The sequence below is a fragment of the Pipistrellus hanaki genome, assembly GCF_964339955.1.
Source record: "Pipistrellus hanaki genome assembly, chromosome: 2".
NCBI lineage: Eukaryota > Metazoa > Chordata > Mammalia > Chiroptera > Vespertilionidae > Pipistrellus > Pipistrellus hanaki.
Genome location: NC_140504.1, coordinates 61,917,521 through 61,929,775, shown reverse-complemented (window position 1 = coordinate 61,929,775; position 12,255 = coordinate 61,917,521). Strand labels below are relative to the sequence as shown.

Here is a 12,255-nt window from a genome sequence, read left to right as displayed (position 1 = left end):
ATTCACCACCATCCAAGACTGTGTTTGTAATGGAAGAAAATTTAGGATATAGGTACTTTTGATTATGGTATTGTTGTAGTTGCCTTTTGGAAGCATCAAGAGGAAAATTTAAAGTTTTATTGGGAATAAGGGTGTAAGTAAGGTGGGGTAAAATCAGTATCTGCAGAGATTTCCATAAAGGGCAAGAAGGAAGCATTTGAGGCTTTGTGGTTCATATGGTCTCTGCTGTAAGTATTCATCTCTGCTGTTGCCTCAAGAAAGCAGCCACATATAATATTTAAACAAATGGATGTGGTTACAAGTGTATCCTTTCCCCCACCCTTTGTGACTGGCTGGATTTTGCCCATAGGCCATAGTTTGCTGGATGTTGATTTAAAGTGTGGTGTTTTGTTTGTTCTAATTTCTTGCATTTACCACAATTTAAAACAATAAGAATTTATTGAGTATTTTATTTTATTCTGCTTACTTTGTCTTTTAAAAATAAACTAAACTCTACTAACAACCGCAAGTTCTTCCTCACATTAAATTAATTTCTTATTCTGTCTTTACCATAACCAGCAAATTTCCTTCTTTCCTTTCTTCCTTTTTCCCTTCCTTTCTTCTCTCCTTCCCTCCTTTCTTCCTTCCACCCTCCTTTCCTGCCTTCATTCTCTTACCCTAAGTGAAGTGTGCCAAGTACCGAGAGCACCCAATAGGATCCTCACAAAAAGAAAACTACCATGTGCCCTGCTCCATTCCCAGCTAAGGTAGCTGTCTGGTCACCAAGAGATGGCAACCAGAAGAAACAAAGGTTACTGTAGTAGATGAGGGTTTTCTCTTGTGGCCTTTGGACTCAGAAGCCCTGAGACCTGCTCTCTGTGTTAAAGACATAGGCTCTTGTCAATGGAAAATTTAAAAACTCAGCCTTGATTGATATCTTTAAAAGGATAATTAAAGCTTTTCTCCTATCCTTTGGATTTTACTTTATATGCCCCACAAAAATTGTTACTTTAGTGACAAAGCCAATATTTTCCATGCTCTAAACTGTTAAGTTGTTGGCCCTTAAGTAGATTCTCATTTTGGCAAACTTGTCTGGGAATATTAGCAATTTGGCCATGTGAGTCCTTAGCAGATGGAACTAAATATGTGTCCAGAAACTAACAGGAGTGTTAGAAGAGCTTGGTCTTGCATTAAGTGGTGTCTTCAAAATTGTCTTGAAGACTTTAAGCATTTTGTGTCTCAATGATCTATCTCCAAGGGAGCTAGAATGTGAACAACATCTTCTGCTTAACAGAGGTTTTCCAATGAATGGAGACCCATGGAGAAATTTGCCTCTCAAACCTGATACCAATCCCCCTACAATCAAGCAAAATCCACCTCCTTCTAAAGAATACCCTAAGAAGGAAAATCAATAAATTATCCTTGCAACTTCTCATACCAGAGATAAAACTCACAAGTTAAAATGTACTCTTAAGTGGGCAAAAATGGTTATTTTTAGAAGAGAAAAAAATAATGATGCTTATTTTCACAAATGTTTCTCTGATTATTTTTATAATAGTGGATATGCTTTTTAAGCTTCATTTATTGTTAATACATGAGTCCTTTAGTTTTGTGGTCTCATTTGCCAGCTAGATGCTATAGATACCACTTTCACACCAATTAACAGGGCTTCATTGAAAATAGAAAGTGTCCGTCTTGTTCAGTCTTGTTTGAAGCTTTGTATGCAGTATCAAAGTAGTACAACCAACATTCAAAGTTTCTGATCAGTGCTCCTGTGTTCTTTCTTTACTTTCTTCATATGAAATCAAATTTTCATTCAAATTTATAAAGATTATAGTTTTACATTGTCAACATCAGAAGTCTAATTAACTCTTTCACAAGGTGTCCAGAAAAATGTATACACTGTGGCAGCTGTTAGCTAAACTTTAAAAATGAAATGTGGTTTAATAAATACTCCTTTTTAAATTATTGTTGAAAATATTTCCTTTCCTCCCTCATTTATCCCTTCTAGCTAAACACTGACTTTATAATTATACATAGTATGTGTATATATTTTGTGGAGACACCATATATATAGATTGAAACAAATGTGAATTGTGCTTTTTAAAATATATTTATAGTAGAAAAGTAACATTTATTTTGAATGTATTTTGAAATCATTAGAATTATTTTTCCATGAAATGCTTAATGTAACATATCACAAAAATAACGTTTTAAAATGTAAGGAAAAAAGTTAACTATAATGGCAAATAAAAGATTGAGAGACTGTAGGGCTAGGTAGGGGGTACAGAAAATATCTTACTAACATAGATTAAGACCTACTTTTAAAAATAATTTTAGAGTAATAACTTATGTTTTAAAAATTGAATAAAAATATTTTGAAAAATTTTTTTTTCAGTTATAACATTCTTAAAATAGTAATAAATAAGCACAGACATAATTTTAGAATGAAAAATTGGTCAACATTCTAAAACATAAGCCATTTTTCTTAAATCCTTACTGGAGGATATGTTTTTATTGAATTTTTGAAGAGTAAGGGAAGGAGAGAGAGAGAGAGAGAGAGATATCAACGTGAAAGAGAAACATTGATTGATAGATTGGTCAATTGCCTCCCGTATAATCCCGAACAAGCATTGAACTGCAACAGAGATTTGTGCCCTAATGAGAATCAAATCTGAAACCTTTCTGGATATAGGATTATGCTTCAAGTAACTGAACAACCTGACCAGGAAAAAAAGGGCATTTTTTTTAAAGACAATATAGTATATAAATGCACACATGACAATTCAAACTCATAAAATGTAAAAATGATAAAGGCATCAAGTACTCTCTCATTAGAATTATCATTTGAAAATGAGCATTACCGAGACTGCAATTGTTCTTACCAATTTGCTGTGTTGAGTTGCTTGATGCACTTATGCACTCCAAAATGGTGTGAAGAGAGAAATATATTTATATAAGCATTTCTAATTCCTAGATAAAAACCACAATTTTTTCACATTTTTAAAGCCATCTTTGAATTGCAGTTGCCAATTAACACACAGATTATGACAGGCAAACAGAAATTTCAAAAATTTACTCCAGTATGAAGATGTGACCAGATATTTCTGCCTGTTTGTAATACTCCTATTTAAGGCCTTACTTCCTGTCTTGATATTCAAATCAGAGTTTTTATTCACCCAGGCTTATATGCATTTAGTCTATCTCTGTGGGGGAGGGGGGAAATAGTTTAATTATCTACTACAGACTCTTTAGGAACCAGTGCTTAGTAAGAAAAAGGTTAGAAGTGTTATGTTGATTATATACTGGCATGGAACAAAAAAAAAGATTTTCCTAAATATTGTTGAAATCACATTTTGTGAACAACTATTTATCAACTTCAAATTTATTAAGGCAAACTCTAAGTGGGAATTGCTATAAACATATTTTGGGAGGCAAGTACTAGAAAACTACTTGCTCGACATAGAAACATAGTAAACAATACCTCTTCTTTCCAAGAACTTAAGGTCTAGGCAAGAAAGCAGATATTTAAAAATTATAATGTACTCAGAAACCATGCCATCTTAAAAAGGACAGCTGCTGTGATTAGGAGCCCAGCCTCACCACCACCCAGACTGGCCTAAGACACCAATCTGGACCCTGCAGCCACTCCAAAGAAAGAACTGCTGCCTTAGATGCAGACCTACAGACACTGTGACTTCAGCCTCCATGGCCATGGGGTCCTGTGTGCCCCAGAGTGAGCTCCCCTCCACTGGCCTGCTTCTTTGGACCTGGACATTGTGCATCCAATTGAATAGAGGCAATGAGTATCAGAATGCTTCACCCTCCCACTAAGCCCACTTCAGTCACAGGCTTCCTGTGATTCGGCGCCTGGACCCTAAAGTGAAAACAAAATTGGGGAGACAAAGAAACAACTCCCAAGGGGGCGGGGCGAAGGGAGGCATTGCCAGAGAAGTCACTAAAATAAAAGGAGGCAAGCAATATTGCAGAAAATAAATTCAGGGTAAGGGTCATACAATTCTCAAACCAGCTAGAAAATCATCAAATTATGTAAGAATCAAGAAGAAATAAAGAATGATATAGTTATAATAAAAAACACTATGGGAGATTTCAACAGTAGACTAGAAGAAGTGGAAGACTGAATTAGTAAATTAGAAGAAAGGGCAGGAAACACACCTAATCTAAACTGCAATTAGAGGGGAAAAATTAGAAAGCAGGAGAATAGACTAAGGGAGCTTTGGGACTACATATAATGAAGCAAGATACATATAATAGGGGTGCCAGAACTACAAGAAGAGGAACAAGGATTAGAAAAACTATTTGAAGAAATAATGACAGAAAACTGCCCTGATTAGTGGGGAAAAAAGGTCACATAAGCACAGACTCCCAAAAGACACACAAAGAGACACATCTGTAATCCACAATTATCTCATAATATAAAAAGGTAACTTTTAAAAAAGGGGGTATTAATACGATCATGAGGGATCCACCCTGAGGACCCAATGACCTCCCAAAATCTCCATCTCAAAATACCATTACATTGGGATTAGAATTGCAACATATGAATTTTGGAGAGATACAAACATTCAGTCATAGCAATGAGTGAAGACAAGTCAGTTGTCATTTTGGAAAATTATTATCTGTTTTTAAGTGTCTATACTAAAAACACTTTTCACACTCAAAGCCACATGATCATGAGCTCACATTCCAAAATTTCAAAACACAGGATTAAATAAGCAGCTACATTAGGAGATAATGTAGTCTTTATTGGCTTTCTTCTCTTATTCATATAAAGAAAAATAAAACTCCAATATTTAGATATTGGAATTATTTTTTTTGACATTTTTGTAGTATTTTATAGATATTGGAATTATTAAAAAAATGTTATAAAATAAAATTTTGAAGATGTATAAAGAAATAAAAGAGAAAACTTTCAAAAAAATACATGGTCTCAAAATAGAAATCAAACAAAGAAACAAACAAAAAAAACCCCACAATCTATATCTTACCCTCTCCCCTTCAAACAAGTTTTGAAATCTTTATAACTTTTGCTCTAAGCATGTTTTACAGGCTTGGGGAAAAAAAAATTTTAATTGAATAAATTGTTATCGTTCAGATTATTATAATTGTTCCTCTTTTTTACCCCCCATACCTCCCCTCCACCAGTTACCACCTCACCCTATACCTTTATCTCCCCCCAATGTCCTCATCCATAGGTATATAATTTTTGTCCAGTCTCTTCTCGCACCCCACACCTCCCTATACCCCCAAGAATTGTCAGTCCACTCCCTTTCTATGCCCCTGATTCTACTATACTAACCAGTTTATTCTGTTCATCAGATTTTTAATTCACTTGATTTTTAGATTCATCTGTTGATAGATACATATTTGTTTTTCATAATTTTTATCTTTATCTTTTTCTTCTTCCTCTTCTTAAAAAAGTACCTTTCAGCATTTCATATAGTATTGGTTTGGTAGTTATGAACTCCTTTAGCTTTTTCTTATCTGTAAAGCTCTTTATCTGACCTTCAATTCTGAATCATAGCTTTGCTGGGTAGAGTAATCTTGGTTGTAAGTCCTTGCTATTCATCACTTTGAGTATTTCTTGCCATCCTGTCTGGCCTGCACAGTTTCTGTTGAGAAATCAGCTGACAGTCATATGGGTGATCCCTTGTAGGTAACTGTTTTTCTCTTGCTGCTTTTAATATTCTCTCTTTGTCTTTTGCTCTTGGCAATTTCATTATGATGTGTCTTGGTGTGGTTCCATTTGGATTCTTTTTGTTGGGGGTTCTGTGCGCTTCTTGAACTTGTAAGTCTATTTCTTACACCAGGTAGGGGAAGTTTTCTGTCCTTATTTCTTCAAATAGGTTTTCAGTGTCTTGCTTTCTCTCTACTTCTGCCAACCCCATAATTCGGATGTTGGTACTCTTGAAGTTGTCCCAAAGGCTCCTTACACTATCTTCATATTTTTGGATTCTTTTTTCTTTTTGATTTTCTGGTTGAGTTTTTTTTTTGCTTCTTTGTATTTCAAATCTTTGACTTGATTCCTGCATTCCTCTAGTCTGCTGCTATGTCTCTTTATAATATTTTTTTATTTCAGTCAGAGTATGTTTAATTTCTAGTTGGTCCTTTATCATATCCTTGAGGGTCTCACTAAATTTATCAGGCTTTTCTAGGAAATTCTTGAAAAACCTTATAACCGTGGGTTTGAACTCAATCTCCAGTTGTTTATTTTCCTCCATTTCTTTCGTTTGTGATCTGTTTTTTGTCTCTGCATTTTCATTGCTTCTTTGAGTTGGTAGGGTGTCTTTGTGTGCTAGGTGTCCTATGTGGCCCAGTGGCTCAGCCTCCCCAGTTACCTGAGGTGAACATTCTTGGTGCACCCCTTTGTGGACTGTGTGTACAGCCTCATTGTATTTAAGTCTTGATTGTTGTTGGTGTCACTGAGAGGAATTGATCTCCAAGCCAAATGGCTGTGAGATTCAGCTGTGTCTATGCTTGGAGAACTTCTATGCTGAAGACAGCCTTATGAGACAAGACTTGCAAAATTGCAAAATCCTCTGTGCTCAGCTTGGATGGGGGAGAGTCTCAGGCCTGAGCAGACAGCTTTGGCTTCCCATCAGCCCTGCCCTATGAGGCCCCTAGGTCTCAGTGTCCCTTGGTAATCGCTACAGTTCTCTCTGCATGAACTTGGGCACATGCCTCCAGACGTCTGCTTTTTAAGGATCTCCTTAGTTACCATGTGTTTCTCTCATGTCCCAACAATCCAGATTCCCTCCATATGATTCTGGGTCCCCAAAGTCTTCCCAGAGCTGGGGTTCAGTGCAGTCATAACTGGGATTCAGTGCAGTTGGGAGCTTCCATCTCCCTCCCACTACAGAAAGCCAGCCAGGCATTCAGCCGCCCATTGTTTTCGCATGTGTGTCTCTGTACCTCAGCTTTTTGCAGCTCCCCTGAGTCTCTGTGTGCCCCTCTTTTTTGTTCTAGTTGTAGAATTTCCACTCAGCCAGATTTCCTGTGGGTCTAGATTATGTCTGTTCAGTCTTTTAGCTATAGTTTTGAAATAGTTGTGTGAGGCAGTAGTTTAGGTGTTCACCTATGCTGCCATCTTTGTTTCTCTGGGGAAAAGTATTGATAAGATATCTTCCTATCTAGGACACCTAACAGACTATCTCCTGGAGAGCAAACAAACTGTAACTCTGGCATCTGATCAACTTTAGCCCAAAATCCTCTTCCCTTCCTTGTCACCAAGCAACAGCAGCCATTAGTCTTTAAAAAATAAAGCCACCCTTTGTTTACTGTCCTGTATTAACTAGGGATACACTAGCTCTTTCCTCTTTTGGAAAGTAAAATAAACTTTCCCTTTGCTTCTTTTAGTTGTGAATTCTTTCACAGCCCACATCACTGGACAAACCCTAACAAAAGAGATATAGATTATTAGAAAATGATGAGTGTTGGAGACAATAAGGAAAATTTGAAATTCTCACAAAGTGCTAGTATGAATTAAAAATGGTTCAGTTATTGAAAAACTGGTTCTTTGAAAAGATTAATGAAATTGATAAACTTCTATCCAGACCAGCTAATAAAAGAGAGGGCATGAATTAGTAATATTAGAAATGAAATATGGGACATCACTACAGATACCAGGGACAATAAAATAATAACAAAAAATGCTATTTGCAACTCGATGGAATAAATTTCATAGAGTTGAAATGCTGAATGCAACTCTATGTTCACAAATTTGATAACTTGTTTATAAAAATCCCTTGAAAGACACTCTCTGCCAAAACCCACACAAGAAGAGAGAGATAATATGAATAAGCCTATATCTATTTTTAAAGTGGAATTAATAATTACTAATCTTCCAAAAGAATACCAGGTCCAGAAGGGAATATTGGTAAATTCTTGCAAACATTAATGAAGAAATTATACCAGTTCTCTATAATATCTTTCAGAAAATAGAAAAAAAGAAAACTCATTCTATGAGTCTAGTGTTATTCTAATATTAAAACTAAAGAAAAACATTACAATAGAAAAAAACTACAGACCAATATCTCTCATGGACACAAATTCAAAAATCCTCAACATAATATTAGCAAATCAAACCTACAATGTATAAAGACCAAGTGGGTTCTATTCCAAGTGTAAATGGTTCAACATTCAAATATCAATTAATGTAATATCACATCAACATGCTAAGAAAGAAAAATCATTGATCAAAACCAAGACCCATTCATGAGTTAAAAAAAAGAACCTCAATAAACTAGGAATAGAGAAGTATTTCCTCATCTGCATAAAGAATATCTACAAAACAGCAACAATAAAATCTCCAGTTAAAGTCATGCTTAATGGTAAGAAATTATAAGCTTACTCTAGGAAGAACACAAGGATGTCCCTTCTTGCCATCTCATAAATTACTTCTCTTTCTCTGGTGGGTTTATTTCACTTGGTATAATAATCTCCAGGTCCAATCATACTGTCACAAAAGGTAAGATTTCCTTTATTATGGCTGAGTAGTATTCAAGACTCCATTTTGAATTTATGCTTACATATGGTTTAATAAGGTGGTCTAGTTTCATTTTTTGCATGTTTCTATACAATTTACCCAACACCATTTGTTGTATAAAATATCTTCACCCCGTTGTATGCTTTTGCCTGCTTTGTCAAATATTAATTGGCCATAAAGGCCTGGGTTTATTTCTGGGCTCTCTGTTCTGTTCCATTGACCTGTATCTCTGTTCTCAATGCCAGTAGCATGCTGCTTTAATTACTATGACCTGGTATGATATCAGGTAGCATGATTCCTCCAACTTTGTTCTTCTTTCTCAAGATTGCCTTGTCTATTTGGGATCTTTTGTGGTCCCATATACATTTTAAGAATATTTGTTCTAGTTCTCTTAGATACATTATTGGTATCTTGATATGAATTATATTTAACCTATAGATTGCTTTGAATAGTAAGGGCATTTCAATTATGTAAATTCTTACTATCCATGAACATGATATATGCTTCCACTTATTTATATCCTCTTGAATTTCTTTCTTTAGTGTTTTATAATTTTCTGAGTACAGGTCTTTTACATCCTTTGTTAAATTTATTCTAAGCTGGTTGTTTGAGGGGTTTTGGATGTTATTATAAATTGGATTGTTTTTTAGTTTCCTTTTCTGATAGTTTATTTTTGTATATAAAAATGCAACTGTTTTCCGCCCTGGCTGGTTTGGCTCAATGGATAGAGTGTCAGCCTGCTGACCTACGGATTCCAGGTTTGATTCCAGTCAAGGCATGTACCTAGGTTATGGGCACATCCCTAGTAGGGGGTGTTGCAGGAGGCAGCTGATGGATGTTTCCCTCTCATGGATGTTTTTAACTCTCTATCACTCTCCTGTCATCTCTGTAAAAAACCAATAAAATATATTTTTAAAAGTACAACTGATTTCTGGATATTTATTTTGTTTCCTGCTACTTTACTGGATAGCCAAAATCCAGAACACTGATAGTATCAAATGTTAGCATGGAGGTAAAGCAGCATGAACTCTCATTGATTGCTGGTAGAAATGCAAAACTATATATAGATTTAGCAATAGCACTCCTTGGTATTTACCCAAAGGAGGCAAAAATTTATGTACACACAGAAACCTGTACATTAATGTTTATAGAAGATTTATCCATAATTATCTACACTTGGACTGAGCCATGATTTATTCATTCATTAGGTGAATGAATAAATTGTAGTGAATCCAATGAATAGTAATGATAGCTAAAAAGATAGAAACTATTGTGCCATGAAAAGACATAGAGGAAACTTAAATATATATGAAGTATAATAAAAAAGCCAATCTAAAAAGGCTACATACTGTACAATTCCAACTATATGACATTCTAGAAAAAGATAAACTATAGAAACACTTAAGATCATTGGCTTCCATTGTTTAGTGGGAGGAGGATTAAATGGGTGAAACACAGAGGATATTTAGGGAAGTGTGACAGTTCTGTATGATACTATAATGATGGATATATGACATTATATGTTTGTTCAAAGCCATAGAATGTATAACACCAAAAGTAAATCCTAAATTAAATTGGGAACTTTGATCAATAATTATGTGTCAACGTAGATTTATCAATTGTAATAAAAGTAACACTCTGATGGAAGGGTATTGATAGTCTCAGGCAGTTATGCCTGTTTGGGGTTAGGAGGTGTATGGGAAATTGTTGTACATTCCTCTCAATTTTGCTTTGTGAAAAAAACACTGACCTAAATATTGTCTTAAAATATGCATACAAGCCCTAACTGGTTTGGCTCAGTGGATAGTGTCGGACTGTGGACTGAAGTGTGGGTCCTAAGTTCAATTCCGGTCAGGGGCATGTGCTTTGGTTGTGGGCTATCCCGAGTGGGCGGTGTGCAAGAAGCAGCGAATCGATGTTTCTCTCTCATCAATGTTTCTGAGTATCCCTCTCCCTTCCTCTATGTGAAAAATCAATAAAAATATTTTTCAAAAAAGGAAACAAAAAAAATCACCTTTTTATAATCATTGAATACCTAAAGCAATCTCAGAGTTTAAATCTCCTTTAAACAAATAATGGAGTCATTACATTAATGGGTTTTAATTAAACCCTATTCAGTTACATCTTTTTTATTGCTTTCTGTTCCCTACCAGAACTCTACTATATCTACATATTTCTCTACAGAATCTGCTTTTGAGTTAATTTCAAATGTTCTTCCCTCCCATTATCTTTTATCTTTCCTAGGCACTAATTCCCTATCTGTTTCTTCTAATAATTGTTTTTCTTTTTTAACTAGACATACTATGGAAATGTGGAGTCCAGTTCTCAGAATGTTGAGGAACTTCTTGGGGATCATTGCAAAGAAAGACAGAAAGAATTCAAAAATTTGTTTCTAGCTGCTCAAGCCTGCTCTAATTAGAGAAAATTCATTCATATATTCTACTTATTTTATAGTTTTCGAGAGAAGTCCATTTGTATAAAGATTTCTAGTGAGAGCTTAAAGTCATTTATTTGAAATAATTATTTATCATATATCTACTATTATGTTTCCTCACCCTCATTTTCTGAAACAAATTGTATCCATAAATTTTAAATTTTAAAAAGCCAGATAGAAATTTAGTGTTTTCTTCTTAGCCTCAGAGCTAGAAATTTTAGAAATATTAAAAGGGAAATAAATAATTACACAGCAGTAAATAGTACTGTCCAAAAAGAGGAATTGAAATGAGACAATGAAAATACAAACCAAACAACTGGTGAAACACTATACTTATTTAGTCCCAAAAGTTTAGTTTCACTTTATCCAGTGTCAACAATATTACTCTGGACTGGACTAGTCACCTGGTCAATGCACCATTTAGGTAAGGTGAATCAGAAGGCATTTTCCTGGATAGTACACAAATTTACACTTTTATTTGAACAAATCATTAAACACCTTATAAACATCTTATGAATGGATCAAGAGCATTCTCATCACTAAAGAAAGACATCTTTATTTTTGACTGAAAATGTCACAGCATCAGACTTACCAGGCCCCATGATAATGATGGAGATCAGTAATCTCAAAGTTGAAGTCTTCCCCAAAGTATGCATTTGGAGTGATTTTCTTCTTTAATGCAAATTCACTGAAAATCAATCAATGGATTCAGTGAATCTCTCAGGAATTTAATAGGACTGAGTATTACTTTTCTTCACCATTTTTCTATCTTCTTATCTTTAATTTCATCTCCATTCAACATACTTTTTGCTGATTAGCAACTGATAGGAAATATCAATCTGTGTTGCTTGGCCTTAGGGTAATGAGGGAGGAAGCATAGTGGCCAAGAGTATGACAACTCAAATAAAGGAAATGATTGGAGTGCGGGCTTAGCTGCACAAAAAGGAGAACTGACCATCCTCCAGTAAATGCCTCAAAATTAGGTATAGACAGTTTGATTATTTGGGGTAGATGAGCGTCCCAAATTGTCACTAGATAAGGACCAGACCCAAAGCAGAGCTGCCTGAAGCCAGCCTGTAGTGTGTGGGTTCTTGACTTCATGCAGGAAAGATTTCACAAGACCAGTCCAGCTGATTCTGAGAGTACATTTATTAAAGCTGGGAACAGGGAAACAAAGGAAGGACTTGGGATAAAAGATGCAACAGGGGAGAGCTTAGATGGTGCTTGCTATGGCTCCCTAGAAATGTTATAGGAAAGAAGAGAGCCAAAGTGGGGCTGCTTTAGCTCTCTTGGAAGTTAGAGAAAAATGGGACCTCGGAGGCAGGATTAGGGAGTA

At 35.3% G+C, this 12,255-nt stretch overlaps 1 protein-coding gene across 3 annotated transcripts in view; it reads right to left on the bottom strand.

Moving 5' to 3' along the window:
* LOC311617577 (cell surface glycoprotein CD200 receptor 2-like) overlaps positions 1–11,842 on the bottom strand; it is a 49,393-nt gene extending 37,551 nt beyond the window's left edge. Inside the window, exons 1-2 of one of the 3 annotated variants that reach the window (XM_084874041.1) lie at positions 11,512–11,795; positions 2,865–2,901 (exon numbers count right to left, since the gene is read on the bottom strand). Coding sequence is in view for 2 of the 3 variants with exons in the window: in XM_084874039.1 (XP_084730165.1) it covers positions 11,512–11,575 (64 nt within the window). In the remaining variant the exon portion in view is untranslated. Of the gene's footprint in view, positions 1–2,864; positions 2,902–11,511 lie in introns of all 3 variants that reach the window. The other 2 variants (XM_084874039.1, XM_084874040.1) reach the window with 2 other exon arrangements.
* Between the last annotated feature and the right edge of the window lie 413 nt (positions 11,843–12,255).